The sequence below is a fragment of the Cebus imitator genome, unplaced genomic scaffold, assembly GCF_001604975.1.
Source record: "Cebus imitator isolate Cc_AM_T3 unplaced genomic scaffold, Cebus_imitator-1.0 Scaffold93, whole genome shotgun sequence".
NCBI classification, from domain to species: Eukaryota; Metazoa; Chordata; class Mammalia; order Primates; family Cebidae; genus Cebus; species Cebus imitator.
Genome location: NW_016107408.1, coordinates 6,557,993 through 6,585,252, shown reverse-complemented (window position 1 = coordinate 6,585,252; position 27,260 = coordinate 6,557,993). Strand labels below are relative to the sequence as shown.

Genomic DNA, 27,260 nt, shown 5'->3' with positions numbered 1-27,260 from the left:
AAAGCCCTAAAGATAATAGAAATAAATTCACATGGATCACAGTGAACATAAACAGATTACATGTGCCAGTTAAGACAGGTTCTCAGGCAGGAAGAGAGCAAATCCTACATTCTGAGAGAATTCCATATCCAGCCCAATTACCAGTCAAGTAGAGAAGAAAGTTCTTTTGGCTGGACACGGTGGTTCACCCCTGTAATCCCAGCACTTTGGAAAGCCAAGACAGGAGGATTGCTTGAGCCCAAGAGTTCGAGAGCAGCCTGGGAAAGATGGCAAAACCCTGCAAGATGTTTCTAGAAAAAAATACAAAAATTAGCCAAGCCTGGTGTTGCTTGTCTGTAGTCCCAGCCACTCGGGAGGCTGAGGTGAGAGGAGCACTTGAGCCCCAGGAGATTGAGGCTGCCGTGAGCCATGATCACGTTACTTGCACTTCAGCCTGGGTGACAGAGTGAGACCCTGTCTTTAAAAAAAAAAAAAAAAAACCGATTCCTTTTAGGCATGCAAGGGCTGGGAAAAAAGTGCCTCCCATGAACCTCTTTCGGGGAGGGGATAGAAGGAGTGATTCTTCACCAAAATTAGGGAATTTTCTCAGGATCCAGGAAACGGGATCTGACACAGGTGAGCAGCAGAGGAAAAGTCTGGGTTAGAGAGACAGGATGGAATTCTGCAGGAGGAAGAGAGATCGACAAGAAAAAGAGACAAAGCCAAAAGACACCTGATCGATAATTTGCAATAATTTGTAGGTAATTTGAAGATGTTTAGAAAAGTAATGGATAGGTATTTGACAGAAGTATCAAGATGTACATAGTTGTGTGAGGGCACGGTATTCACAGAGCACCACTTGGTTCAGCTGTGAGCTCCGTTTCCTCCATCATAACATATTTACATTTTTCAATTAATGCAGTGGAACTGTTGGAAAGATGGAGTACAGGCAAAGGGCTTCAGAGGGGTTTTGGTACTCTGATTTTTTTAACTTAGGTATGCGTTACTTTGGTACAATTAAGCTAAATTATTATTTTGAAAAATACAATATGAGCCCAGTAGGTCATTAAAAATTTTTTAGTGACCACATTTTTTTCTTTTGCTTTTTTTTTTTTTTGGCAAAAGGACCTTGAGAAGTGGTCACATTTTTAAAACTTTGAAAGAAACAGGTGAAATGAATTTTTGTGGTTGCTGGTGGATGAGGTCTTGCTCTGTTGTCCAGGCTGGAGTGCAGTGGTTCTATTATAGCTCATTGTAACCTCAAACTCCTGGCTTAAGGGATCCTGCTGTCATTTTTTTAAATGTAGAAATAGGGTCTCACGATGTTGCCCAGGCAGGTCTCGAACTCCAGACCTCAAGCAATCCTCCCACCTCAGCCTCCCAAAGTGCAGGAATTACAGACATGAGCCACCTCACTCATCCAGAAATTAATTTTAATGTTTTATTTAACCCAGTATATATCCAGGATATCATTTCAGAATGTAATGAATATTAAAAATATTAGTGGGCTGGGCACAGTGGCTCAGCCCTGTAATCCCAGCACTTTGGGAGGCCAAGGTGGGTGGATCACATGAGGTCAGGAGTTTGAAACCAGCCTGGCCAACACTGTGAAACACCATCTCTACTAAAAATACAAAAAATTAGCCCGGCATGGTGACACACACCTGTAATCCCAGCTATTTGGGAGGCTGAGGCAGGAGAATTACTTGAACTCGGGTGATTGCAGTGAGCTGAGATCATGCCACTTCAGCCTGGGCAACAGAGCAAGTCTGTGTCTCGTGAATGAATGAGTGAATGAATGAATGTCTCTTCAACAGTAGTTCCACCTAGATTCCTGGAATTCAGTTGTCAGATTTAAATCAACAGAAAGCCATGAACTTGTGGGTTTTATAAGGGTGCTAATGTTGTTTTATGTTTTAAAGCTATTGGCAGTGCCTTATTTTTTATGTAATTCTCTGAGGATCCGGAAAGTCCTGGTCCATTTGGTGGACGCGCACGCGCGCGCGCACACACACACACACACGCACGCACGCACATAAGTCCTGGTCCATTTGGTGGACACACAGACACACACACACACACACGTAATTCCCTGCATGGTTCCTTTTCCTTTTAACTCTTCCCACGTTTCACCCCTTCCCAAAAAAAAAAAAAATCTCTTCATAAAAGCCACTACTGAGACTGCAGGTCCAGTCTTCGAGCTAGGAATGAAGACAGTGTGTCAAGGTGGCCACAAGCAGGGAAGGGTGGGTACTTCCCCATCTTCTGCCTCCTGATTGATCTCACTCCCACCCCTCCAAGATCCTGGCAAGGGCACAGGCTTGAGGCCCTGAGCACATCACCATCTGCAATGCCTGTACTATGGACACCTGTCAGAACTGTCACATTAGACCAACAGACTGCCATTGGTGGGGTTTGGGAGCTGAGCTCTTGGGCCAGGATATTGACCTAAGGTGGTGCGCAAATATTTTTGAGCCTCCCATTCACGTGCACTCTGTCAGCCACCAGAGACTAAGAGGTGTGACATGACCCTGTCCCTGAGAGCCTGTAGTCTAGGTGAGAGGGTAGTCGTGCATGAAAAAGTGGCTGCCAGCAGGACGTCTTGTGCCGGAGCCTGAGGCACAGGTGGAAGCAGCAGCAGAGGTGCTGCCTGCCATAAAGGCGATGGTGGTTGTGTGTTGTCCTCTGAGTTTACCAACTGAGGGATTTCCAGCTGCCATTTAGAAAACCCAACCTGCAGGCCAGGCATGGTGGCTCATGCACTTTGGGAAGCTAAGGCAGGTGGATCACCTAAGGTCAAGAGTTCGAGACCAGCCTGGCCAACATGAAACCCCGTCTCTACTAAAAATATAAAAATTAGCTGGGCATGGTGGTGCATGCCTATAATCCCAGCTACTCGGGAGGCTGAGGCAGAATTGCTTGAACCCAGGAGGTGGAGGTTGCAGTGAGCTACCTCCTTGCTTAAGCCTGGGAATTCAGGGCTGCAGTGAGCCCTGATTGTGCCATTGCACTCCAGCCTGGGCAACAAGAGTGAAATTCTATCTCAAAAAGAAAAAGAAAGGAAACCCAACCTGCTGGAAGTAGCTGAGAGCCTCCTGGTGCGGAGGGAGGAGGTCTCCTCTCCTGGGCTCTGGTTCCTTTGTGGACACTGGACTGTAGGCCACCTCTATCAGTTATGTCTCCAGCCTGAATCTTCAGACTCCCTTGGCAGCTTCTTGCCTGACCCTATTTTTATTTTTGCTTATTTATTTTATTTATTTTTTAGAGACAGGGTCTTACTCCGTTACCCACGCGGAAGTGCATTGTCACAACTGCACGCTTGAATTCCCAGGCTTAAGCGATCCTCCCACCTTAGCCTCTCAAGTAGCTGGGACTGCAGGTGCACACCCCCACTGTGCCTGGCTTGACCCTATTTTTAATGTATTGAAAAGAGACCCTTCCTCAGCTTACATCCATCCCCTCACCTACCTCTTCCTCCTTTTCCTGCTCTTCAGCCGTAGTTCCTGAATGAGCTCCACCCTGTGATTCCTATTTCCTGGATTGCTGGATGTTCTCCAGGCCCTGCCAGTGGGACTTCTGCCCATGCCACCCATTGGACCGCTGAGCTGAGGTCAACAGGGACACTGTTCCCCATGGCACTGGATCTCTCAGCACCATCAGGCATTGCCGGCCACTCCTTTCTTGACACTTGTTCCCAATTCCCATGGCCTTTCCTTCAGCTCTCTCTAGTGACTCCTCAGGGGCACACTTTTGTGTTCCAGGCACTTGCTGGGGTGCAGTGGTGAGCAGTGCCCACCCTTGTGGGCCTCACATTCTAACCCCCTTGGGGCACACAGACAGCGATAGCTGTATGCAGGGACTGCAGGTGTGGGAACAGTAAGTGCTGTGAAGAAAAATAAAGCAGGTAGATAGAGAATGAGGAGGAGCAATTCCAGACAGGGTGGCCAGAGAAGCCCTTCTGAGGAGGTAATGTCTGAGCAGAAACTTGGGTGCAGCTGTCTGGGGGAATTTGCAAGCCATGGCTGTTCCCCATGGCAGCCCGCACTTCTCCCAGCCTGTCATGCTTCGGCATTATTGGGGATCAAACCCTGGTCCTACTCCGAGCCCTGCAGGACAGTCTCATGTTCCTGGTGTTTCATTGGCATCTGGCACAGCATCTGCCCACCCAGTGGTTATTCAGTTTGCTGAATGGGTGAGTGAATGACTGAACAGATTGTCTACAGTGTATGATGAATGGGAGGAAGAGGCCACCGGAGGCCGAGGGCAGGTTGTGTCCCTGTGAAGCCCTTGCTGGAGGAGAGATGGGACTTGAGTTCAGCCTGGGAAAAGCCAGGTTAAGGTGAGCTGCCCTTTGCCCATGCCCTCTCCCTGTGTTGTTCATTTAGGTCATGCTTCTGCACATCATCTGCCCTTTCAGGACCACTCAGGCTGTGGATGGATGGAGTGACTGAAATAGGAGCCATTGAGGAAGGGCCGGAGACGCCACGAAAACTAGCATTTTGGGCTTACTTAGCACACGTCCCATGGCTTATCACTCACAGAGGTCTCAAAAACATTGCCGCAGGCCTGCCTGTCCTCCTGTGGCTTGATTGTCCCTTAAAGGAAGGACAAAGCAGAGCCCTTGAGACATCTCCATCTTCCCATTTTCCTCCACCTGGGATTTGTGGTCTTTGAGAATGTTGGATGCAGATTCATTGGAGAGGATGGATCCTCAGGTGCAATCTGGTGGCGTCTTCTGGTCTTCTCCAGACTCTGGCCCAGTGACTTGTTGACTTCCTCCTGGGACCTAGGGACTGAGGGAAATAGAGCCAGCCAGGATGGGAGAAATGGGAAGCACATGGCATTTACTCCATGAGAGAAAGTCCACCAGCCCTTCTCAACCAGGGGTCCCAATGCATCAGTTACCAGTTGTAATGGATCTCAGATGGTGCTAATTACTCCATTATTGGGAAAATAGAAAATAGTCACTCAAATCATGTTCTATGCTCCGGTAGCTTTAATGTGGGTAACTCCAATGTTTCAGTGTCTGGAAGAATGGCAAGCATGTGGTGTTAGCCACGAGTGCTGACAGCAGGGTGTCACTTCTTTCTGCAGTATTTCCCTACAGTTGGGCTCAGCTATAGGGAGCTGTAGCTGTGAGTTTCCTATTTCCTGTCAGAGGAGCAAGGGCCTGTTGAAGTGAAGTCTGCGGTACTGATGGACTGCACCCACTTATCAGATGGGTGCTGGTGAGTCCTGTTCACTTTCCCATCCATGCCTTTTACCAGGAACTCAGCCCAGATACGTGCTGCTATGTGTTTATATTTAATTTTGTTGGAAATCTTGGCTTAGAAGGCAGGCTACCTGATCCTGTCCTACCTTATTGCAGGGATGTTGGGGGCTGAAGAGAGGGAGGACTCTTACTGTCAAGGTGGCATTTGCGAGTCCAGGAGGGTGAGTGACAAGGCCGTCCCTGCTGACCCAGTGGGGTCAGCCTGCCTGGGGCGTTGTGTGGCCATCGACATCAACAGTGTGTGGCAGGCCAATTTTGAATGCTCCAGTACCAACACCTAATGGTGCAAGACCCCAGCTTGCACTTGATCCCAGGGATCTGGCGTCTCTTCCTTGTTGGTTTCCCCTACCTTTATAAAGCTCCTGCTTCTCTGTGAAAAAGAAATGTCTGCAGCCCCCTAGCCTAGATTGTCTTGGAAAGATGTAGTTACAGAGTTGCAGGGAGTGGAGAACCAGCGTTGTTTTGACATGTCATTCCCCAGTTGGGTCATGGAACCTGCCAGTACCTCTGGTGTGGATTCTCCTGGCCTGCATGTGGGGTTGTTCAGCGGTGTGTTTGGGTAAAGGTGTGGGTGAGTCTAACATTTCTGGCCACTGAGATTGATCTGAAATCACAGGTATTAGGAAAACAAAATGATGCAGGAAACCAGGACCGCTGTGGGAAGATCGGCCCCCCTGCTCTTCCACAGCCCCCTGCTCCCACTTGACTGGGAGCCTAGCCCCTGGAGAAATGATTAGCCTTGGATCAAGGCTCTTATGTGTTATTTTTACTGCCTTTTCCTACCATATTTACATTTTTAAAAATAGCAGTGCTGAGTGGCTCCTTTTCAGCATGAGTCTGCCTAGGAAGGTACGGTGCATTTGCAGAGTGTGGCTATTGATTAGCAGCCAAGGCTCAGCATTTGGGAGTGTGGCGCGAAGGGAGCCACTGCAGCGCTGGGTAGAGTGAGGCTCTGGATCATGAACTGCAGCAGGAGTGAGGCAGCATCTTTCTGCAGCCCCAAGGTTATGTCATGCTTCTGTGCGTTTGCAGTTGAGGGGAGGTGATAAAAGAGGGGCGGGGGAGCACCAGGGTCCCCAGGGCCATGGCCAAGGAATGAGGCCAAGCAGGGATGCATCCTTCTGCCAGCAGGCTTCTTTCTCAGACTTTGACAAAGGTTTACGTATGGGCAGAGCCACACTTTAACACCAGCTTGTTCCTGTCCAGTCACCAGCCCTGAGCATCTGGTTCTCTGGGCCACAGCATGGCTTTCCTGCCTGGAAGTCTTTAAGGTGGAAAAACCATGTCCCCCAGGTTTCCATGCTGGCAGGATCGGCTTGTTCACACTGTGACAGCAGCTGGCCCAGGGCCTTGTTCATGTCAGCATGGAAACCAGTCCAAGCTGGGATCTGGACCACCTGAGCAGAGGTGGGTCAAGGTTGGGGCCATATCAGTTTGAGGACTGCCTTTCCCAAGGGCTGAATCACAGGGAGGGTGTGTCAGGGAGTGATGAGGGGTGGCCATCAGTCAACTCTTGCTTTGTTAGGTTTTTTGTTTGTTTTTGGGTTTTTTTTCCGCTTTGTTAGTTATTTTGAGCCACCTTGCATGCCTTGATCCCTAGATTTCACTTAAAATGTTTTTTTTTCTATTTTTTTCTTCATTACACTCCATATCAGCAATAAACTTAAAAATTTTTTAAATTAAAAACAAATATTCCTAAGTAGTCAGTGTGTATTTTGTTTCAGAAGAAAGGGAATTTTTGTTCATGACTAGCCTGGCCATCATGGTGAAACCCCATCTTTATTTAAAAAAAAAAAAAAGAAAGGGGTTTTTTTTTTTTTTGAGATGGGATCTCACTCTGTCACCCAAGCCAGAGTGCAGTGGTTTGATCATGACTCACTGCAGCTTCAGGTCCTGAGCTAAAGTGATCCTCTCACCTGAGCCCCCTGAGTAGCTGGGACCATGAGCATGAGCCACCGGGCCTAATTAAAAAAAAAAAAACTCAGCCAGGCACGGTGGCTCAAGCCTGTAATCCCAGCACTTTGGGAGGCTGAGGCAGGTGGATCACGAGGTCAAGAGATCGAGACCATCCTGATCAACATGGTGAAACCCCGTCTCTACTAAAAATACAAAACATTAACTGGGCATGGTGGCGCGTGCCTGTAATCCCAGCTACTCAAAAGGCTAAGGCAGGAGAATTGCCTGAACCCAGGAGGCAGAGGTTGCGGTGAGCTGAGATCGCGCCATTGCACTCCAGCCTGGGTAACAAGAGCGAAACTCCGTCTCAAAAAAAAAAAGAAAAAAAAAACTCTGTAGAGATAGGGTCTCACTATGTTGCCCAGGCTGGTTCTTGAACTCCTGGGCTTATACGATTCTTAAAGCTCAGCCTCTCAAAGTACCGGTATTACAGCGTGAGTCACTGTGCCAGTCAGAAGTTGAAGTGTCTTATTAGATTCACCTAGGGAACATTAATCTCTTCACCCAGAGATTCATTCAATGGGTTTGGGTTGAAAAATTGGGAATCCGTGTTTTTCAAGCTGATGAACAACTACCTTAAAACTTGTTTTTTCTTCCAAGGGACCTGTAGGGGCTGCTCCACTCTTCACTGCCTTACAGTCTTTTGTTTTCAGCACTGCTGAATTGAAGATCTAGACTTCCTCCAACTGTTGGCTTCCACCATTTGCCCTTTAGAGGCCAGCGCAGTGTGTAGACAGCCAAATGTCGCCTCACAGTTGCTGGTTGTAAGGCATGGCTCCTGAAGAGGGTGTCCTATAGTCCAAGTACAGTTTGGTTTGTTGTTCTCAGGAACTGTGTACCTCCTTCAGGCCTTTCTGCATGAGGCCTGGAGAGCCTTTCCAGAGGCTGTGGGCTCCTAGAAGCGGGAAGTTTTATGCATAATTGTATAGAAAAAAATTATCAGAAGCCTGGGGTTCCAGGTCTCACATGCTGGTGTCTGTTGTTCTCTAGTGTCCCTTACTCAGGATGCCCCAGGGCAGTGTGGGCAGCTGTCCCAGTCCCCCCGGTGGCACTCCACGAATCCCAGCTTTGTGATCTCCCTTGCGCCTTTCTCCTGAGGTGGTGAAGAGCGTTGATCCTCATCTGTGCACTTCTCCACCTCCACTTCTCCCAAGGCACAACGGCAACAAGCAGCTCATCTCAGGACATTGAGCCAGGACTCAAATATTAACCCAAACAGCACCAGCATGGAAACTGGGAGGTGCAATTCTGCAGGTGCAGCGAGACATTCATCTCTTCACCCAGACGTCTGATGTATCCATGAAGCATCAAACACCTGCTTCTCTTCCTTTCCTCCTGTCGATAGCTGTTTCCTTCCCCTTTATCTGCTCAGCATTCTTTCCTCCTGCATTTGAAGGCCCTTCGTGCTGTCTACCAGGTGGTTTTAGTGATGGCCTCTAAAGACCCAGCTCAGTTCAGTCTCCCATGCACTCTCATTTGGCCTCCATCCATGTCCTCTTATCACTGGGGGTGAGTGTGTCCACACTCATAAAAAGGAGGGAGTAGAGAATTTTGACCACGTCAATAAGGAGGTTACTATTGTAAGATTTCCTGTTAGTTCTCTTCAAATAGCTCTCCATCTAAATCCTGATGTGCCTATATGTTAATTTTTGCATTGTGTTCTGCTCGTTGTAAATGTTATTGTCTTCAGGGAAGAGGCTCTCATCTAGGGACCTGCCCTGGTGCCCCAGCCCTGGGGTCCTCCTTGGGCAGTGCGGCCCAGGGATGTCTTTGCCTTTCACCTGGCCTGCTCTGACGATCAGTCGGGATGCCCACATGTGAAGAGCAGAAGCCTGCCCCTGAGGCAGAGAGAGGTACCAAGCAGGTGGAAATCGGGGCCCCAGGAGGTGTTTAGGGGACAAGCTCTGGAGCCGTAGCTGCAAGGGCCTGGAGCTCACTCAGCTCAGTGTTGCCCAACCCCCTGATGAAGTGTCTGGTGCCCAGAGAGGTGACATGACTCCAGCACACAAAGCCAGGGAGTGCAACTCTGTGGCCCTTGCAGGACCTGGTCCCTGTGCCCCAAAGCCCATACTCCACATCTCCGTACCCTGCAGTGTGCAGCCTCCATGCAACCACCTGCAGCTTTGTCTCACTGTACCTACATAATTGGGCAGAAATTCCTCCCAGTCTCCATGCTGGTGCTGTTTTAGTTAGTATTTGAGTCCTGGCTCACTGTCTTGAGATGAGCTGCTTCTTGCTGTTGTGCCTTGGGAGAAGTGGAGGTGGAGAGGTGAGCAGTTGAGGGACTTAGGACCTAATGATCCAACTAAGAAGTGACATTTTGTACAACTCCCACTCTCCAGGCCAGCTGGTGTCCCCGTGATGCCAGCAGCCTGGGATGGTATTCATTTCATCTGCCTTGAAATAGCAACTGCAGGTGTTTGAGAAGCACGTGGAAGTTGGTGTGAGCTCAGGAAGGTTTTGTCTCTTCCATGTGGGATCTGTTGTAGCTGAGACCAGGCCCTAGACTTGGACATGGCCCCTCCAGGGCTCCTCTTCTCCTGGGGAACGTAGCTACAGAGAACACCAGTGTTTCCCCCAAACTGGAATTTTCCCACAAGCAGCTCAGAGGGATACAGTCCCTTTTAGCTGTTTCTTGGAGGCGGAGGGGGCATTTTATCAGATTCATTTGGGGAACTTTTTCAAATGATTCCTGGGCAGCAGGTCTGGGATGGGGCCTGAGAGTCTGCATTTCCAGCAAGCTCAGGGAAAACACTGGGCTGCTAGTCCAGGGCCACAGTTTTGTTTTTGTTTTTGTTTTTTTGGGGTTTTTTTTGTTTTTTCTTTTTTGGTACAGAGTCTTACTCTGTTGCCCAGGCTGGAGTGCAATCGTGCGATCTTGGCTCAACTGCAACCTCCACCTGCTTGGCTCAAGTGATTCTCCTGCCTCATCCTCTCAAGTAGCTGGGATTACAGTTGCACGCCACCATGGCCAGCTAATTTTTGTATTTTTAGGAGAGATAGGATTTCACCATGTTGGCCAGGCTGGTCTCGAACTCTTGACCTCAAGTGGTCTGCTGCCTTGGCTTCTCAAAGCAGTGGGATTACAGGTGTGAGCCACTGTGCCAGACTCAGGGCCACACTTGAATGGCAACATTGTTCTAATTGCTCCAGGGGTACCAAGGGCCATGCTCAGGGGCCATACAGGTCAAATGAGGAAAGACAGGTGAGCAGAGCAAAAGCTCTGGAGTCCCAGCACTTGGTTGACCTTAGGCAGGTCATTTACTTCTCCAAGCCACCCAGGCTCCTGTGGAATGAGAAAAAGAGTGATGTCTCCTTTGTGGGGGTCATAAGGGTTGGAAGAGGCAATACACATGGAGTTCTTTCCTGGCAAGCTCCGTCAGGATCAGTTTGTGTGATTCGCAGCCTAGGTCCTCATTCCACGAACTAACATGGCATCAGACACTGTGGAGTGTTGAGGCTATGAATTTGCTCTGTGGCTGGCTGGCTGGCCGGCTCCCTTCTTGCTCTCAGGGATGCCCGGCAGCCACAGGACTGCAGCCTGTCGCATCTGAAATGAAGCAGTCCAGGCCTACTGGTTAGGCAGTGATAGCCCAGTCAGGCCTGACAAGAACAGGACTTGAAATCATGCTGATCACTTTTCTGCCTTTTACTTATACTTTTGAGGAGGGAGGCCACCTTCTCCTAAAGATGCCCATTTTTCCCTTTCCTTCAAATGCAGGAGCCCTGGCTGTTCTTACTTTTTTTAAGCCAGATGGACAAGCCCAGAGCCAAGATGAGGGATACAGGGCTGCGCTCATTCTTGACTCCCAGCTCCTGCCGCCAAGTGCACATATTGCATATCAAACACTGCAGCATCTGCAGAGACCAGTCCTGCTGCCCAGGCCTCCCACTGGCCCCCTGCCAAGCTGAGCTCCGCAGCCTTCCCCCTCACTTAGCAGGCGGTTGGACTCAGTCCTCTTTCTCTGTCCCTCTGGGCAGGCTGTGCCTCCAGGCCATTCCAGCAAGCTGACAAGCTGCAGCCAAGTTTCCAGGCAGTGAATGCAGCTACACTGCATTGCCCAGCCTGAGAGTCTGCACTGTGAGATCAGAGAGGGCGTGGGTGTGGGAGGTGTACTGTCACTGGTGTGTAGTTCCCCTGCAGCCTGGATCCTCCTGCCTTACCCCTCTACCATCCAGAAACAGGACTCGGTTCAGGGCTGTATTTGCTTGTATATTTGCTTGTGTATAACTGTTGTCAGGTGTAATTTCATGTTATCTTCCTCATCTCAATGTAAGTTCTAGAAAGCTAATGCCCATTCTTAATTATATATTTGTACTCTTGTCTTGTCCTGGCTCTATAGAAAACACTCAAAAGCTATTGAATCGATTGACCTCAGTCTTAGCACAGCTTCTCTGTTGAATGCCTTCCATAGCACATGATTGACAGAATTTTCCAGCTAGGGATACCAACATTTCGTTTACTTCCAGCCATTTCTAGAGGTCCTCCCTCCCCTCCCCCAGGCATGTGAGGCCCCCTGGCCATTTGTGCTTTGCTGCTAAAACCTTCTGTCCTCAGGTGGGCAGTGAGCTGATTACTGGGTTATCAGGGCTCAGCCACATGATGGTCAACTGCTCTGAGAAAGTCTTTACACTCGCACCAGCTGGAATTACCGACCAGTCATATCCTCAAATCCAGTCCAAACTGGAAACTCGGGCTTAGGAAGAAGCTGGAAGAGGCCAGCACCAACAGGAGGCCCCATTTTCTGCCCCTCCTAGTTTTACTGTTCAGGCCAGTTTGGTAAAATTTTAAGTCAGGTCAGAAAGTTAAAGTTCCTCACCCTAAAAGCACCTGAGTGTGACTTTGGAGGTCCTGGGTTTTGTGTTTGCTTGCGTGTTTTTTGGTTCCAAGACCAGTTTCTGTTGAGAGGGATGTCCTCCCTCTGACATAACTGGCCTGAAGCCTGGCTGGAAAGGACCAAGAGTCAGTGCAGGCACTGGGCAGAGAATTCAGTAGAGTGAGATCCTCCAGCACTAAAAAAGTGGGATCCTAGGATTCAGCAAGGTTTCCTGTTTTCACACCCCAAAACCGAGTTGAGTTTCTTAGTCAAAAAAGTATCTATATGTGTACTAACACACATGACCCCTGTCTTGGACTATAGTGGTGCCACACCTGTACTGGCATTGATTGGGCGCACCGCAACGTGGAGCTAGACTCTTCAAGCTCAGGGACAACCGAAGAGTCAGAGGGACCTCAGCTGGGACAGGAGGGGAGGGAAAGATGCTGCTTAGGAGTCCTGAGGTCCCCAGCACAATTGGAAGCTCTGTCTCTCCCACACCCACAATTGACCACTATCTTATTTCATCCTTTTTCCACATGCCTAAGACTCAGACCCAGCTCAGACTATAAGACGTGGGGGATCAGGGAGAGCGTGGAGGAGTGGTGTTTCTCAGATTGTTTTTACTCTTTGGGAAGTAGCAAATTGGAATTTAGAAATTTCCAATGCTGGTCTAACCTCATCTTCCTTTTAGGAACTTGGTCTTTGAGTCCTGGCCTAGGTCAACAGCTTCAGTCCTATGTGTGGCTGCTGGACCTTCAGAGGTCTAAGGCCTGGCTCAGTCCTACGAAGGGAAAGCCTCACTCTTTGAACACAAAGCCAAGTCAGGAGCCACTGCAAGCTGTCCTGTTCTCTACACACTCACCAGGGACATAGTGTGAGGCTGGCCATTTGCTTGTCCTTGAGGTCCCAGGCTGTCTGTGAACCCTCAGTGGGCACTTGGCGTGATGCTGGACCTTTTCTGTTGGATGAGATGACTCCAAGCTGTAAGCTGAAAACCTAGTATTGGGGCTAGGCATGGTGGCTTGTGCCTGTCCCAGCACTTTGGGAGGTTGAAGCAGGAGGATCCCTTGAGCTCAGGAGTTCAAGAACAGCCTGGGCGACATGGTGAAACCCCATCTCTACAAAAACAAAAAAAAAATTAGCCAGGTGGTGGTGTGTGCCTGTAGTCCCAGCTACTCAAGAGGCTGAGTCAGGAGGATTACATGAGCCTGGATGGTTGAGGCTGCAGTGAGCCCTGATTTTGCCACTTCCCTCCAGCATGGGTGACAGAGTGAGACCTTGTCTCAAAAAAGAAAAACAAAGATCTGGTATTGATTACATCACTAACCTCCAAAAGAGATGGGGTTGTTTTTTCCTCTGGGATTAAAAAAGAACACCCATGTCTTCTCCCATTTGGCCTTCCCTGGTATCTGACACCTGGAGATGACTGTGGCATAGCTGGTGGCTTCCAGCCTTGAGGCTCCAGGCAGTCCCCTCCCTTTGGACTTCCTCTAGCTCCTCCTTTTGAACTGGGAGCCCCTTTAGTATTCAGATGCTGGTACTAGTGGCCAGCCACAAAGCCAGCTTTTCCCTTGGGACAAGGGCTTGGCCCCCAGGGAGCAGGCCAACCTTTAGGAGTCACCCACTCCAACAGGACATGACATTCAAAATCACTTGAAAGTAGCTTCTTTGTGTTGTGTCTCACGCCTGTAATCCCAATACTTTGGTGGCAGACCAAGGCAGGAAGATTGCTTGAGCTCAGGAATTTGAGGCCAGCCTGGGCAACATGGCAAAACCTTGTCTGTACAAAAGCACAAAAATTAGCCAAGCATGGTGGTACACACCTGTAGTCCCAGCTACTCAGGAGATAGGTGGAAGAATTACCTGAGCCTGGGAGATGGAGGGTGCAGTGAACCATGATTGCACTCCAGCCTGGGCAGCGGGGTGAGGCCCGTCCTTCCTACTCCCCCCGAAAAAGTAGCTTCTTTATTTAGCTTCCTTGTATTTTCAACATGCTGATCAGCCTCAGTTTGTGTTTTCTATTCCTGGAATACTTTATACAGTGAATTTGGATTCCACCTGGTTAGTCAAGGTCAGTGTTATGAATGAGGGTCTGGACCAGGAGCTGCAGGACAAGCTAGTTGCTTTTGCCGTGTTGCCAGGGGTCGGCCTCCAGACGGTAGCTCAGAGAAGCAGCATGTGCCTTTGGAGTCAGGCAGCCATGGAGGAGAGTGCTCCTGTCAGGATAGGCCACCAGTAAGCTTCCCTGGCTCCTGAATGCCTGCTCTGAGTGACCCTCAGCAGAGCTTTGGGAGGCCCAAATGGGAAGTGCCCAGCCTCCTGCCACATTGCCTCCTCCCCTGGCATTGTTCCTCACCCCTCACTTGCCATTTGATTGCTTTCCTACTTGATGCACCTAGAGGCTGGTCCACAGACACACCTTCTCTGCCATTGTTCAGGTCTCAGCACCTGCACCTCCACCTACAGGGCTTCTCAGCTGTGGCACTGTGGGTGCTTTGGCTATGCCATTCTTTGCTGAGGGATGTCCTGTGCATTGTAAGATGCTCAGCATTCCTGGTCTCTGCCGACTAGATACTACCGCATCATCACCCTTTGTAACCACCAAAAGTGTCTCCAGACATTGCCAAATATCCCGTGAGGAGCAAAATTACCCCTAGGTGAGAACCACCGGGCTAACTGGTCTCCATGTTCCCTCTCTCAGCACGTTCCCTGCCCCAAAATCGGGTAGTCTTTTTGATATCACCTTCAGGCAGGGCTCTGAGCCGAGGCCTTCAGGGGCTTCCATCTTGCTCAGGTTAGAATCTTAAGCCCTCCCTATGGTTCTCTAAGGCCTGAATAAGCAGGCTCCATGCCTTCTGCCTTCTTGAAGCCCTGCCAGCTGGTGCCCATCACTCCACCCAGCACCTTGACGGCTACTCCTCCCTGCATGGTAAGCTCACTCCCCATCTCACCCCAATCTCTGGTTCAGCATCACCTTGAAGGGGCCTTTCCTTACCACCCATTTAAACTCCCTCGCTGTGCTCTCCCCTGCAAGCCCCCACGTTGCCCAGTTTTTCTTTGTGGCACTTGGTACCACCTTCCCTGCATCTGTCTGTCTATCTGTCTGCTTCCCCCCTGCAGGAGAACGGGTGCTTAGCATTTGCCAGAATCCCTCTCCTCGGAGGGCAGCTGTGTTTGCTGCCCCTGTTTCCGGAAGAGGCACAAAGGATTTTGGTCCTGGGTTCCACTGGGAAGCCCACAGTAGTGTCACATGTGTGCAAAGTAATGTGGGTTCATCTTAAACCAGCCACAACCCCTCCTGGCTTAGAAACATTGTTAGCATTTTGGCATCTTGTCCTTTTTCTGTTCAGAAACCTCTGATAGCTACAACTCTGTAAGAAATGTTAGACAATAAATAGCTCATCAACTCTGAGGTGGTTTAGAATTTCAGAGCCCATGAGGACGGTTGAAATCTCTTAACCCCCCAACCCCAGATCCCCTGCTAGTAACAATTTTTTAAAAAACTATAAGCAGGCTACAATCCCAGCTACTCGGGAGGCTGAGGCAGGAGAATCGCTTGAACCTTGGAGGTGGAGGAGGAGAATTGCCTGAACCTGCAGCGAGCTGAGATTGCGCCACTGCACTCCAGCCTGGGTGACAGAGTAAGACTCTGTCTCAAATAAATAAACAAACAAAGATAATCATATTAAAAAAAAAACAACCCCAAAAAAACAAAAAACTACAAGCAGGGCACCTCTTAACAGTAGGGATTGGGTTTTATTCCAAGGCTTAGCTTTGTTCACACATCTGGTGTTTTCCCAGAGTGGGAAAACACAGTGCCCTCTAGTGTTTGCGTGCCGGGCCGGCTGGCACCTGTCACTTGCTCTTTGGAAGTGAAAGGGGAAGTAGAGGGCAGACTGTGCCCAGCAGGCATCCTCAGTCAGTGGCCACCACAGCTGCCTTCCATGTGCCCCAGAAATGAAGAGAGTTTTTATTTCTTTCATAAGCAGAAGAGTCGCTGTCTTTAAATGTGTAGACTTGCCAGAAGTCTCTTCCTGTCTCTGTAGCTCCAGGAAGAGATGAGCTTTTTATGTGGTTAAGAGAACGGACTGACTCTGGAGCCAAACTGCCTGAGTTCAGGTCCACTACTTAAGAGCTTTGTGACATTGAATGATTGCTTATTTTCTTTGTCTCAGTTTGCATATCTGCAAAATGAGCATGGCAGTGATGTGCTTCGTGGGTTGTGGAGCACTTCATGCATGAAAGCAGTGAAGCGCTTAGAGAGCTGCCTTGGCAGATAGGAAGCACCTGGTTAACATGAGGCTGAGGACTCCAGAGCTCTAGCATTCTCCAGGAACACAGCGGCTCCTTCCCGATGAGAGCACTGAAAGGCTTTATGAAGCAGGTTGCACACATGGAGGCAGGGAGAGGAGGACATTTGGAAGGAACTGTCCAGTGGACTGGCTCACAGATGGGAGGGTATGGGCTTATTTGGAGAAAGCCAGCATCCATTATGGGTGGGGTATAGGGAGTTAGGAAGGAAAGTCATGAGAGAGATGATGGAGAGCCTCCCAAGTCATCCTGAGTCCTTCCAGACGCCGTTGTCTCGGTATCTAATTCCCCATGGAAGGGATTGTAGCCACCATGTTACCATCTCCCAGCCCCTTGTCACTCCTGCTCTGTTCCCAGCACTGTCAGGGCTTTGGAGAAATGTAACTTCCCGTCATAGAAAGATCAGAAGAGCTGTAGAGCCCCTGGAGGCAGGATCCTGGTGGGGCCGAGCCACTTGTCTGGAGAGCCCCATGGGAAGGATGGCATTTGCTGCACTGGCTCCCTCTCCTGGGAGCACTGGGCACTGCCTGCCCTGCCAGCCTCTGGCCTTACCATGATGCCAGCTTTCACCAGCTGTTTTGTTTCTGCTTCAGCTTCAGAGTTGACACCTGTTTCCCCTGCACTCCCAAGGGTGTGGTTAGGCTGAGCAGAGTGTCCCATCAATGACTGCACTGATTTAGGTCTGTGTCTGTGCTGTTCTTGCCTGCTTTCCTGGCTGGTCTCTCAGGGACCCATAAGTGGTGGAGGCAGCCCTCCCACCGCATGTGGTGCAGTCCCCCTTGCACTGGACTCTGAAGTCCTGCAGCTTATGGTTTCTCTGAGAGCAGTTGTGACTTTTTAAAGTCTAAAATGGGACCAGGGGATTAAGATAGGATGGGGCAGTGCAAAAAAATACCATGTCTCAGAATGGAGAATTGGGCACAGAGGGTTACAGCACACAAAAGTGCTTACAGTTAGAAAAGTGGCACCATCACGCCAGCATGCCCCTTGAGCCTCCTGGGGTCTTGGAGCAGTTGTAAGGAGAGCTTGGCCTTTCAGGGCTCTTCAGCCTGCACCTCTCAGGGCCAGTGATCACAGCTGCTGGCCTTGCTGAGTGCCTGCTGTCTACCATGCATCATGGGCCACCTGTGTACCCACTGCCTTGGTGACTCCACCTTAGCCACGCTTGAGATGGCTGCTGTCATCCCTCCTTCCACGTGTCAGCAGGAGTGGTTTGCCTGAGGTTCTTGTGTCCGACTCAAGAACCCTTTTTTTTAAGGACTGGGCTTGTCATTTGAAACCTGAGCTCATAGCTGGACACAGTGGCTCAACACCTGTAATCCCAGTACTTTGGGAGGCTGAAGAGGGCAGATCACGGGGTCAGGAGTTTGAGACCAGCCTGGCCAACCTAGTGAAACCCCGTCTCTACTAAAAATACAAAAATTAGCCAGATCATGGTGGCATGTGCCCGCAGCCCCAGCTACTCAGTAGGCTGAGGCAGGAAAATCACTTGAACCCGGGAGGCGGAGGTTGCAGTGAGCCAAGGTTGCGCCATTGCACTCCAGCCTGGGCAACAGAGTGAGACTCCATGTTAAAAAACAAAAAACAAAAAGCTTGGGTTCATGAGTTCCTGTGGACTGTCTGCACTGGTGGTTGGTGAAGGGGTCCTTTGGTTTTCTTTCCTTTTTTTTGTTGAGTCATGTTCTACTGGCAGAGTTTGTTTTAGTCTTCATTGCTAGCATTTAAGTGACCTTGCGCCAGTATCTTCCTTTTTCAGCAACTCAGTTCTCCTTTCTTGGTGGTGACCTCTCAGTGCCCCAGGTCAAGAGAGGCTGCCACCGCAGAGTGTCTGGTTGGCTGTTTGAGGAAACAGCTCTCTAGGCACGTGGTCTGGGGTCTTGGAAGTAGACACACGCGGAGACCTGTCCATGATTATGACTCAGTAAAGAACCATAAAGGAGCTGCCCCAGGCTTGAGGAACCAGCAAAAAAGAAGGCAGGCTGGCCTGGTGGAAGCATCTCCTGCCTAGGCTGTTGGGATGTGGAGCAGCAGGAGGCAGCGGTTGCTGCTAGCTGTGCATAAAGGGACAGTCAGATGCTCCTGCAGTCGGCCAGGCTCCAAGAGCCAGCCGTCCTGAGGGTTACTCAGCAGCCTGTAGGGCTCTACAGCGCAGCAGATAAAGTGCAGGCCACAGCTGGTCAGGAGGATAACCCAGATTAGAATGTGATGTCCGGTGATAGCCGGGCTTCAGGGTGACCCAGCACAGCCCGGTGTCTTGCTCCTCTCCCAGCCCACTCTCTCTCAGCACTGATCAGCCAGGGGCAGGTACTTGCAGAGGGCAGAAAAACGATTTAACACAAAGCAAATATTTTGTTCTCTGTAGAATGGGCTGTTAAATCCTTAATTAAAGTGCGGCCTTATGTGATCTGTCATTGAACTGCATTCAGCATGAGGAAGGATACTTCCAGTCAGCTGAGTGTTTGCCGTTGGTGGGCGAGACAGTGACCATAGGGGTACCGGGAGGCCTGCGGGTGACTCGCTCTGCCGGTGAGTCTAGGTGCTGGTTGGAGGTGTGTGTAGTCTGTGAAAATGCTTCTAGCCGAACACAAGATTTGTGCACTTAGCAGTGTGGATGTGACACTTCAGAAGAACTTGGAAGAAAAATGTATTCTGTGGTGGCTTCAGAACCCATTCTCTCACACTGGTATTTCCTTTTACAGCTGAAACTAGAGGACCGTTCTGTGGTACCCCGAGATGTGGTCCGGCACATGCGATCCACGGTGAGTCCTGCATCCCCACCCCAGCCCTGGGCCTGGGGGCAGCCACCTTGGGGACTTGAACCTGCCCACCTCGCACTCTGTATGTGGGAGAGCTGGTCAGCTCTGCAGGGGACACGCTGGGGTGGCCTGGGCTGGGTCTCCCATGGGGACCAGGGCTGCTGTGCCTCGGGGCTTGCATGCCTCCTCCCTCCCCCAGGACAGTCAGTGTGGCACAGTGATTGACGTCAACATCGACTGCGCCGTCAAGCTCATTGGCACCAACTGCATCATCTATCCCGTCAACAGCAAGGACCTGCAGCACATCTGGGTGAGCCAGCCCTGTCTTCTCATCGTCCTTCCTGGGCCCTCTGATTCTCTAGGACATGACCTCAGGGCTGTAGCCTTCTCTGCGCTCTTGCCAAGCACAGCCTTCCTGGATCAGAAGGCAGAGCACAGCAACCAGCTGGCTCCTGTAGCCTTGTTTTTGCTGCTTTCCAGTAAGCCATTTAGACACGAGGTCAGGAGGTGCCCTTCCCCAAACCCAGCATAGACTGCTGGTACGGTTGTCTTTAACTGGTTTCCTTTCACCTCTAATATTTCTTTTTAAAAAAATTATTTTCAATAATTTTATTTTTTAAATAATTTCAAACCTACCAAAAAGTTGTAAATTCCTGTGTCCCTCTCATCCAGGTTCCTCTGCTGTTAAGATTTCACTCCGTTTGCTCCATCACCTTCCCTCCCTCCTTCTCCCCCAGATCCCTCTCCGGTCTTTTTTTATTCCCAGAACATTTTGGGAATAAAAAAGAGCAAGCTTTGAGAGCAAACTACAGATATGATGCCCTGTCACCCACCCCTGAATACACCTCTCTGTATTTTCCAAAAGCAAGGACAGCCTCCAGTGTAACCACCATTTAGCCCCCAGATTGAGAAGTGGACGTTGATAATTACTGTCTCGTCCATAGACCGAATTCAGTTTGTCCCAACTCTACTCTTTTTTTGTTTTTTTCCGGATCCAGGACCCAATTCAGGAATGCATCTTGCGTTTAGTTGTCACCTCTTTAATTTCTTTCCAATCTGGAATCATTTCCCAGCCTATCTTTGTCTTCCATGTCCCAAACAGTGATACATTCAGTAACTTGACCCTCAGCCTGGGTCTGTCTGGTATTGCCTCATGCCCACGCATTCATGGCAGGCCTGCCACAGAAATGCCACTGAGCTTTGCGCTGGTTCATGGTACCCTGTAGACAAAGTGTTGGGGTTGTTCACTTTGATCCCTGGTCATGTTGGTGTCCTCCAGGTCTCTCCACCATAAACTCACCATTTACCCGCTTAAGTGATCTGTGGGAACATAGTCCCAGATTATGTCGATGAACTACCTATCATTTGTCAAACTGAAATCCATCAGCTTTGACCTCCATTCACAGTTCCACCTGCACCAGCCATTGCTCTGATGTTGCTAAATGGTGGTTTTATGACTCCCTGGCTGCCCCCCATTTCTTTTTTTTTTTTTTTTTTTTTGTGAGACGGAGTTTCACTCATGTTACCCAGGCTGGAGTGCAATGGCGCGATCTCGGCTCACCGCAACCTCCGCCTCCTGGGTTCAGGCAATTCTCCTGCCTCAGCCTCCTGAGTAGCTGGGATTACAGGCACGCGCCACCATGCCCAGCTAATTTTTTGTATTTTTAGTAGAGACGGGGTTTCACCATGTTGACCAGGATGGTCTCGATCTCTTGACCTCGTGATCCACCCGCCTCGGCCTCCCACAGTGCTGGGATTGCAGGCTTGAGCCACCGCGCCCGGCCTATTTATTCATTTTTTAAAATCAGTATGGACTTAGAGATTTCTGTTTTATCCATTGGTTGTAATTAATTGCTACTATTACCTGTCCTGTTGCTTAGGTGATCCCAGATATAGCCAATGGGAGCCTCTTCAGGCTGGCTTTCATGTCCTTTTCACATGGCCCTTTATGTTGTTTTTTTAAGTATTTTCTTTCTTTCTGGCATGAGATGTGCTATGCCAGGCTCATCTTGCACTTTTTGTGATCCAGCCCCAGAATCAACCATTTCTCCAAGAAGCCTCATTGCGTTCAAAGAATGGAATTTTTAAAACCCAAATCTGGATGCTAGGTGTGCTAATTGCTACTTGGCCCTTTTGGGACACACTGGGAAATACACATGTATTACATGTATACACACATCTAAATATGTCACTACCTGTTCTATGTGTATGTAAAGTATATGAGTTCACGCCAGGCACGGTGGTTCATGCCTATAATCCCAACACTGAGAGGCTGAGACAGGTGGATCACTTGAGCTCAGGAGTTCAAGACCAGCCTGGGTAACATAGCAAAACCTCATCTCAACAACAAAAAAAAAAATACGAAAAAATTAGCCGGGCATGGTGATGCATCCCTGTAGTCCCAGCTACTCAGGAGACTGAGGTGGGAGAATCACTTGAGCCCAAAGACAGAGGTTGCAGTAAGCCAAGAAGATCATACCATTGCACTCCAGTCTGGGCAACAGAGCAAGACCCTGTCTCAACAATAGAAATAAAATAAAATATATAAGTTCATCCTGATACATCCAATTCCACTTAAATACCTCGGATGACTCTTCCTTCTCCTCCTTCCTTCTCCCCTTCTGTTAGTAAACACCTGGCACCTTCAACAGTGAGGGACTCGGCTGTCAATATCCTTGATATGCCAATGGATTTACTCAGAACACTGTCCATATAGCCACCCCTCAGCTGTATGGCTGCCTCCTCTGCCTGCTGCCTCCACAGCCTATTTGCCAGTTGTCCTGTGTCCATGGATGTCCCATGTCCATGGATGCCATCAGGCCTCTGTCCCTGCATAACCCACCCCGTTACCTCTAGGCAGCCCCACCACCACCACCACCACCACCACCACCACCACCACCACTACCACCACTTCCTTCTCACTGGGAAGAGCAGCTGGGATGCAGCCTAGAACTTGTAGGGATGGCCTGCTGCAGCAGCTATTTAGGACTGGTAGCCAACCGGTCCAGGCAGTGGGCTGTCTAGATCCTTCCCCTCACCTGTCTCAGTGGGGCGTAGAGGAATCTGTGCCCTGGACATGAGTGTTGCCTGCTGTGTCTCACTGCCCCTGCTCCTTTGGTCTGCAGCCCTTCATGTATGGGGACTACATTGCCTATGACTGCTGGCTGGGGAAGGTCTACGACTTGAAGAACCAGATTATCCTGAAGCTATCCAACGGCGCCAGGTAGAGTCTCACCACCAAGGAGCCATTGGCTTGGGAAGGACAGCTTCTTGGAAAGAGGGGAGGAAGAGGGTGTTTCCTCCTGGGGCCAGTGATGACAAGTTTGATCAAGAGCAGTGACAGATGTTGATGGCATCCAGGGCCTGCAAAGCAGGGCCTAACCCTGTGGCATTCTCTTCATCTGCCATGGCCTAATTCTGTTGCTCAGTTTCTGATCTGTCCTGCCATGGGGAGAAGCGTGTTCATTGAGGATATCTGCTAGGGGCTGGTACTTTACTTGAGGCACTGTGATGGTGCTGAGCACTCCAGTGGCACTTGGGGTCTTGTTCATTGTGGGAGAGTTTTTTGTACTACCTCGGGCTGAGCTGATGGTGGAAGATGAATTTTGCTGTTTTGGGCACTTGGTGTATTGGCATCTTGGGATCGCAACTGTTTGGTACTCACTGTGTCCCCTGCTGGAGACCAAGCCTCTGTTCTCTGTTTTAGGTGCTCCATGAACACGGAAGATGGTGCCAAGCTCTACGACGTCTGCCCTCACGTCAGCGACTCGGTAGTGTGCTCTGTCCAGGCCACGCCCTTCTCTGATTGCTCAGTCCTCTGGAAGGAGGACTTCTTTGCAAAGAGCTTGTAGCTGGCCCTGGCTAAACAGAGTGGTTTCCTGGAAGAGGGTTGGGTGTGTGCCAGAGGCTCTAAAAGTTTGGGTATAGGCGGAAAGTATTAGAACTTTTTTTTTTTTTTTTTCTGAGACAGTCTTACTCTGTCACCCAGGCTAGATAGAGTGCAGTGGCGTGATCTTGGCTCACTGCAACATCTGCCTCCCGGGTTCAAGTGATTCTTTGGCCTCATTCTCCTGAGTAGCTGGGATTACAGACATGTGCCACCATGCCTAGCTAATTTTTGTATTTTTAGTGGAGATGAGGTTTCACCATGTTGGCCAGGCTGGTCTCAAACTTCTGACCTCAGGTAATCCACCCACCTCGGCCTTCCAAAGTGCTGCAATTACAGGCGTGAGCCACTGTGCCTGGCAGTATTAGAACTTTTATTTGCATTTCTGTTAGCCTTTTTCTCTCATTCTTTGAAGTCCCACTGTTGCTCTCTCAATACAGGATGATATGTTAGTTACAATAGTACATGGACACAAATAGCAAACAAGTAGATAGACAGGGGGTGTGTGAGCAAACAGGTTTCAGGACCACTGCTCTCTGGAGCCTTATTCCTCAGGGTGTGAGCCCTTGACCAAGGAGCATGGAATGAGTCAGCCTACATTTGAGCAACGGTGCCAGGGGACCTCTACGCACCCAGGGTTTGGGAAGTGCTGTTCTTGAGCCACACGACTTGTTTTAGGGCACGTAGCGCCTATGTGTGAGTGGGCTTCTGCAGGTGGGCAGCCAGCAGGCACAGGTGTGGAGAGCACGGTCACCCAAGGAGGCATTGCTCACAGGGACTTTCCTCTGGCCCCAAATCCCACAGGGTCTCTTCTTTGACGATTCCTACGGCTTCTACCCAGGCCAGGTGCTCATTGGCCCCGCCAAGATCTTCTCCAGCGTCCAGTGGCTGTCAGGTGTCAAGCCCGTGCTCAGTACCAAGAGCAAGTTCCGAGTGGTGGTGGAAGAGGTGGGTCCGGGCCTAGGGGCGGGAGACAGAGTCCTTGACCTCCATGCCCTGGAGCTGAGCTGCTGCCCCTTTCCTGCCTGCTCTGAGGGTTGAGCCCCGCTCTTCAGCTTCTGGACCCTGTCGATCTCAAAGGGCTTTAAGGATAAGGGGAACCCAAGCTCTGGACATAGTGACCAAAAGACAGATGTCCCCCAGCCCAGCCTGAGCAAGGTGGGAGGGTGGTGAGTGGCCACCAGTGGCCCCTGGCTGGTATGAGCAGTGACACTGGTCCTGGGTGTTGCATCGGGACCGTGGTTACAGTCGGGGCCTACTCTGATGCGTTTGTACTTGGTGCTGCACTAGGAAGATCAGTTTCCTCCTCTGGAGGTCAAGTGGGCCCTGGGCAGTTGGCTAAAGAGTGCAGTCAGAGCCTGCCCTGACTGGTGTGTCCCACCTGCCATCCCCAGGTGCAGGTTGTAGAGCTGAAAGTTACATGGATTACAAAGAGTTTCTGTCCAGGGGGCACGGACAGCGTCAGCCCCCCACCCTCTGTCATCACCCAGGAAAACCTAGGCAGGTGAGCATGCCCTACTGCCAGCAACCCAGGGGCATGTGTGGGACAGGGTTCTGGGCCCCGGCCACAGATACCTGGGGAGGCTGGAGAACACTGCTGGCCTCCCAAGAGTTCAGCCTGGCTCACCCCCACTTCTCCCTCAACCAGGGTGAAGCGTCTCGGATGCTTTGACCATGCTCAGCGGCAGCTTGGGGAGCGCTGTCTGTATGTCTTCCCAGCCAAGGTAGAGCCAGCCAAGATTGCCTGGGAATGTCCAGAAAAAAACTGCGCCCAGGGGGAGGGCTCTATGGCCAAGAAGGTATGTCCTTGGGGTTGGGGGTTGGTGGGCATTTGAGGAACTGGCCTTGAGCCATTTCCATGGCCAACAAGGACAGTCTGTGCTTTAGGCCTTGGTGGGCAGCAGTCCTGATGACCCTTGCCGGCTACTCAGGTGTATACAGCTGTCATCCTCACAGCTGTGTCCTCTCTGCTTCGCCCTTGCAGGTGAAGCGCCTGTTGAAGAAGCAGGTTGTGCGGATCATGTCATGCTCCCCGGACACCCAGTGTTCCAGGGACCATTCCATGGAAGACCCAGACAAGAAGGGGGAAGCCAAAGCCAAGAGTGAAGCAGACTCCGCCAGCCCTGAGGAGACACCTGATGGCTCTGCCAGCCCAGTGGAGATGCAGGACGAGGGCGCAGAGGAGCCCCACGAGGCAGGAGATCAGCTGCCCCCATTCCTGCTAAAAGAAGGTAGAGACGACAGGCTGCACTCAGCAGAGCAGGACGCAGATGACGAGGCTGCCGATGACACGGATGACACCAGCTCAGTGACCTCCTCCGCCAGCTCCACCACTTCCTCCCAGAGTGGCAGTGGCACGAGTCGCAAAAAGAGCATCCCCTTGTCCATCAAAAACTTGAAGCGCAAACACAAGAGGAAGAAGAACAAAATCACCCGAGACTTCAAGCCAGGGGACAGGTAAACTCAGAGTTGTGCCCCTCCCTCATGGCATCAGCATGAAGCCAGGCAGAGCTCATGTCCCCTCAGTGTGCATGCCTGTGCTTGCACACACACTCTGCACACCTTGTAGTGGCTCAAGTGCCTGGGGTAGGCCCTGGTGGAAAGCAGAGACTTAGGAATGGTACAGAGGGTGGAATGGTGGTGGTGGCCTTAAGCTTGGCCTTCTGGGACCACATTTGCCTGAGCTCTCCCAAGTGGGTCCGTTCTCAGAGAATGCATGGCCTTGGAAGCCTGGGTTAGCTTCCTGCGCACCATCCTGCCGGCCTGGGACTCAGTTTCAGGTTACCGAGCCCGCAGGGATGGGAAGGGACAGAAGGATTCTCTGCCCTTTCCCTAGGGTGGCGGTGAGGGAGGGGGGGTGTTTTTGCATGGCCTGCTGACTGGCCTGCACCTGGCAGGGTGGCAGTGGAGGTGGTGACCACAATGACCTCAGCTGACGTGATGTGGCAGGATGGCTCCGTGGAATGCAACATCCGCTCCAATGACCTCTTCCCCGTGCACCACCTGGACAACAATGAGTTCTGCCCCGGAGACTTCGTGGTAGATAAGCGAGGTAGTGCCAGCTCTGGAAGGGCAGCCAGCAGGGTGGTCGCCAATGAGGGCCCAGGTTGGGGCTTGGGGAGAACAGGCAAGGGATCTGGGGTCAGAGCTAAAATGAGGTCGGGAAGGGGACTACCTTCATGAATGGAGCTCGCCATTTCCAAGACGGGGGAAGGTCAGAGTTCTGCACCCTGCACTGGCTTGAGACGTGGGCTCCTTAGCCCGGATCCCTTAGCTAGTGGCGTCCCTTCCTCTGGTTCCCTAGTCCAGAGCTGTCCAGACCCTGCTGTCTACGGTGTGGTACAGTCTGGCGACCACATCGGTCGTACCTGCATGGTGAAGTGGTTCAAGCTGCGGCCAAGTGGGGACGACGTGGAGGTGTGTGCAGCCCCTACTGCTTTCTTCAGTTGGGCTCTGGGGTTAGGTGTAGGCCCCTAGCTCATGATGGCCTGTCCTATGCCACAGCTAATTGGAGAAGAGGAAGATGTGAGTGTTTACGACATTGCTGACCACCCTGACTTTAGGTTCCGTACAACTGACATCGTCATCCGCATCGGCAATACTGAGGATGGGGCTCCTCACAAGGAGGATGAGGTATACTTTCAAATTCAAGTTCTGGATCGCTGCTCCCTGCCCTGTGCAGTAGCTGCAGTCCCTGATGCTGCCACCAGGTGGCTCTAGGAGACAAGACCTGAAAGTCCCCTGGCTCATTGTCACCAGGAGAGCAGCTGCAGAAGGACTTGTTTCCCTGCCTCTCTGCCGGGGTCAGGCTTCTTGAGCCGCTGCTGGTTATGTTTACCAGAGGAGCTAAGTTCCTTGTCACAAGCCGGGTGGGCATGATTTCAGTCACTGCAGAGCACAGGAGGGCTGGGGAGCTGGGGCTGGAGCTGGGCCCCCTGACTCTGTCCCCTTTGCCCAGCAGCCATCAGTAGGCCAGGTGGCCCGTGTGGATGTCAGCAGCAAGGTGGAGGTGGTGTGGGCTGACAATTCAAAGACCATCATCCTGCCCCAGGTGAGGCTCTGGCAAGTCCCCCTGCTGGGCTTGTGACTATGGCGGCTTGGGCTGGGGCCACAGTCGTGTAGCCTGAAGGTGGGCTCTCGGGTCTTCCTAGTGTGATCTCAGCGAAAGCCTGAGGAGAAAGGCAGGCATTCCACACAGCCCTGGGTGCGGGGTTGTGGGCAGCCCACAGGTAGCCCACCAACCTCACTTCTCCTGTCCATCGCTGGGTGCATGTAGATTT

At 50.9% G+C, this 27,260-nt stretch overlaps 1 protein-coding gene across 3 annotated transcripts in view; it reads left to right on the top strand.

Annotated features, from left to right (window-relative positions):
* UBE2O (ubiquitin conjugating enzyme E2 O) overlaps nt 1-27,260 on the top strand; it is a 64,376-nt gene that overhangs the window by 29,978 nt on the left and 7,138 nt on the right. The window contains exons 2-13 of one of the 3 annotated variants that reach the window (XM_017535829.2): nt 19,038-19,097; nt 19,294-19,404; nt 22,220-22,317; nt 22,801-22,864; nt 23,785-23,928; nt 24,375-24,484; nt 24,629-24,779; nt 24,965-25,437; nt 25,878-26,032; nt 26,285-26,397; nt 26,485-26,613; nt 26,942-27,031. In XM_017535829.2, coding sequence (XP_017391318.1) covers nt 19,038-19,097; nt 19,294-19,404; nt 22,220-22,317; nt 22,801-22,864; nt 23,785-23,928; nt 24,375-24,484; nt 24,629-24,779; nt 24,965-25,437; nt 25,878-26,032; nt 26,285-26,397; nt 26,485-26,613; nt 26,942-27,031 — 1,698 coding nt within the window. Of the gene's footprint in view, nt 1-19,037; nt 19,098-19,293; nt 19,405-22,219; nt 22,318-22,800; nt 22,865-23,784; nt 23,929-24,374; nt 24,485-24,628; nt 24,780-24,964; nt 25,438-25,877; nt 26,033-26,284; nt 26,398-26,484; nt 26,614-26,938; nt 27,032-27,260 lie in introns of all 3 variants that reach the window. The other 2 variants (XM_037741066.1, XM_017535828.2) reach the window with 2 other exon arrangements.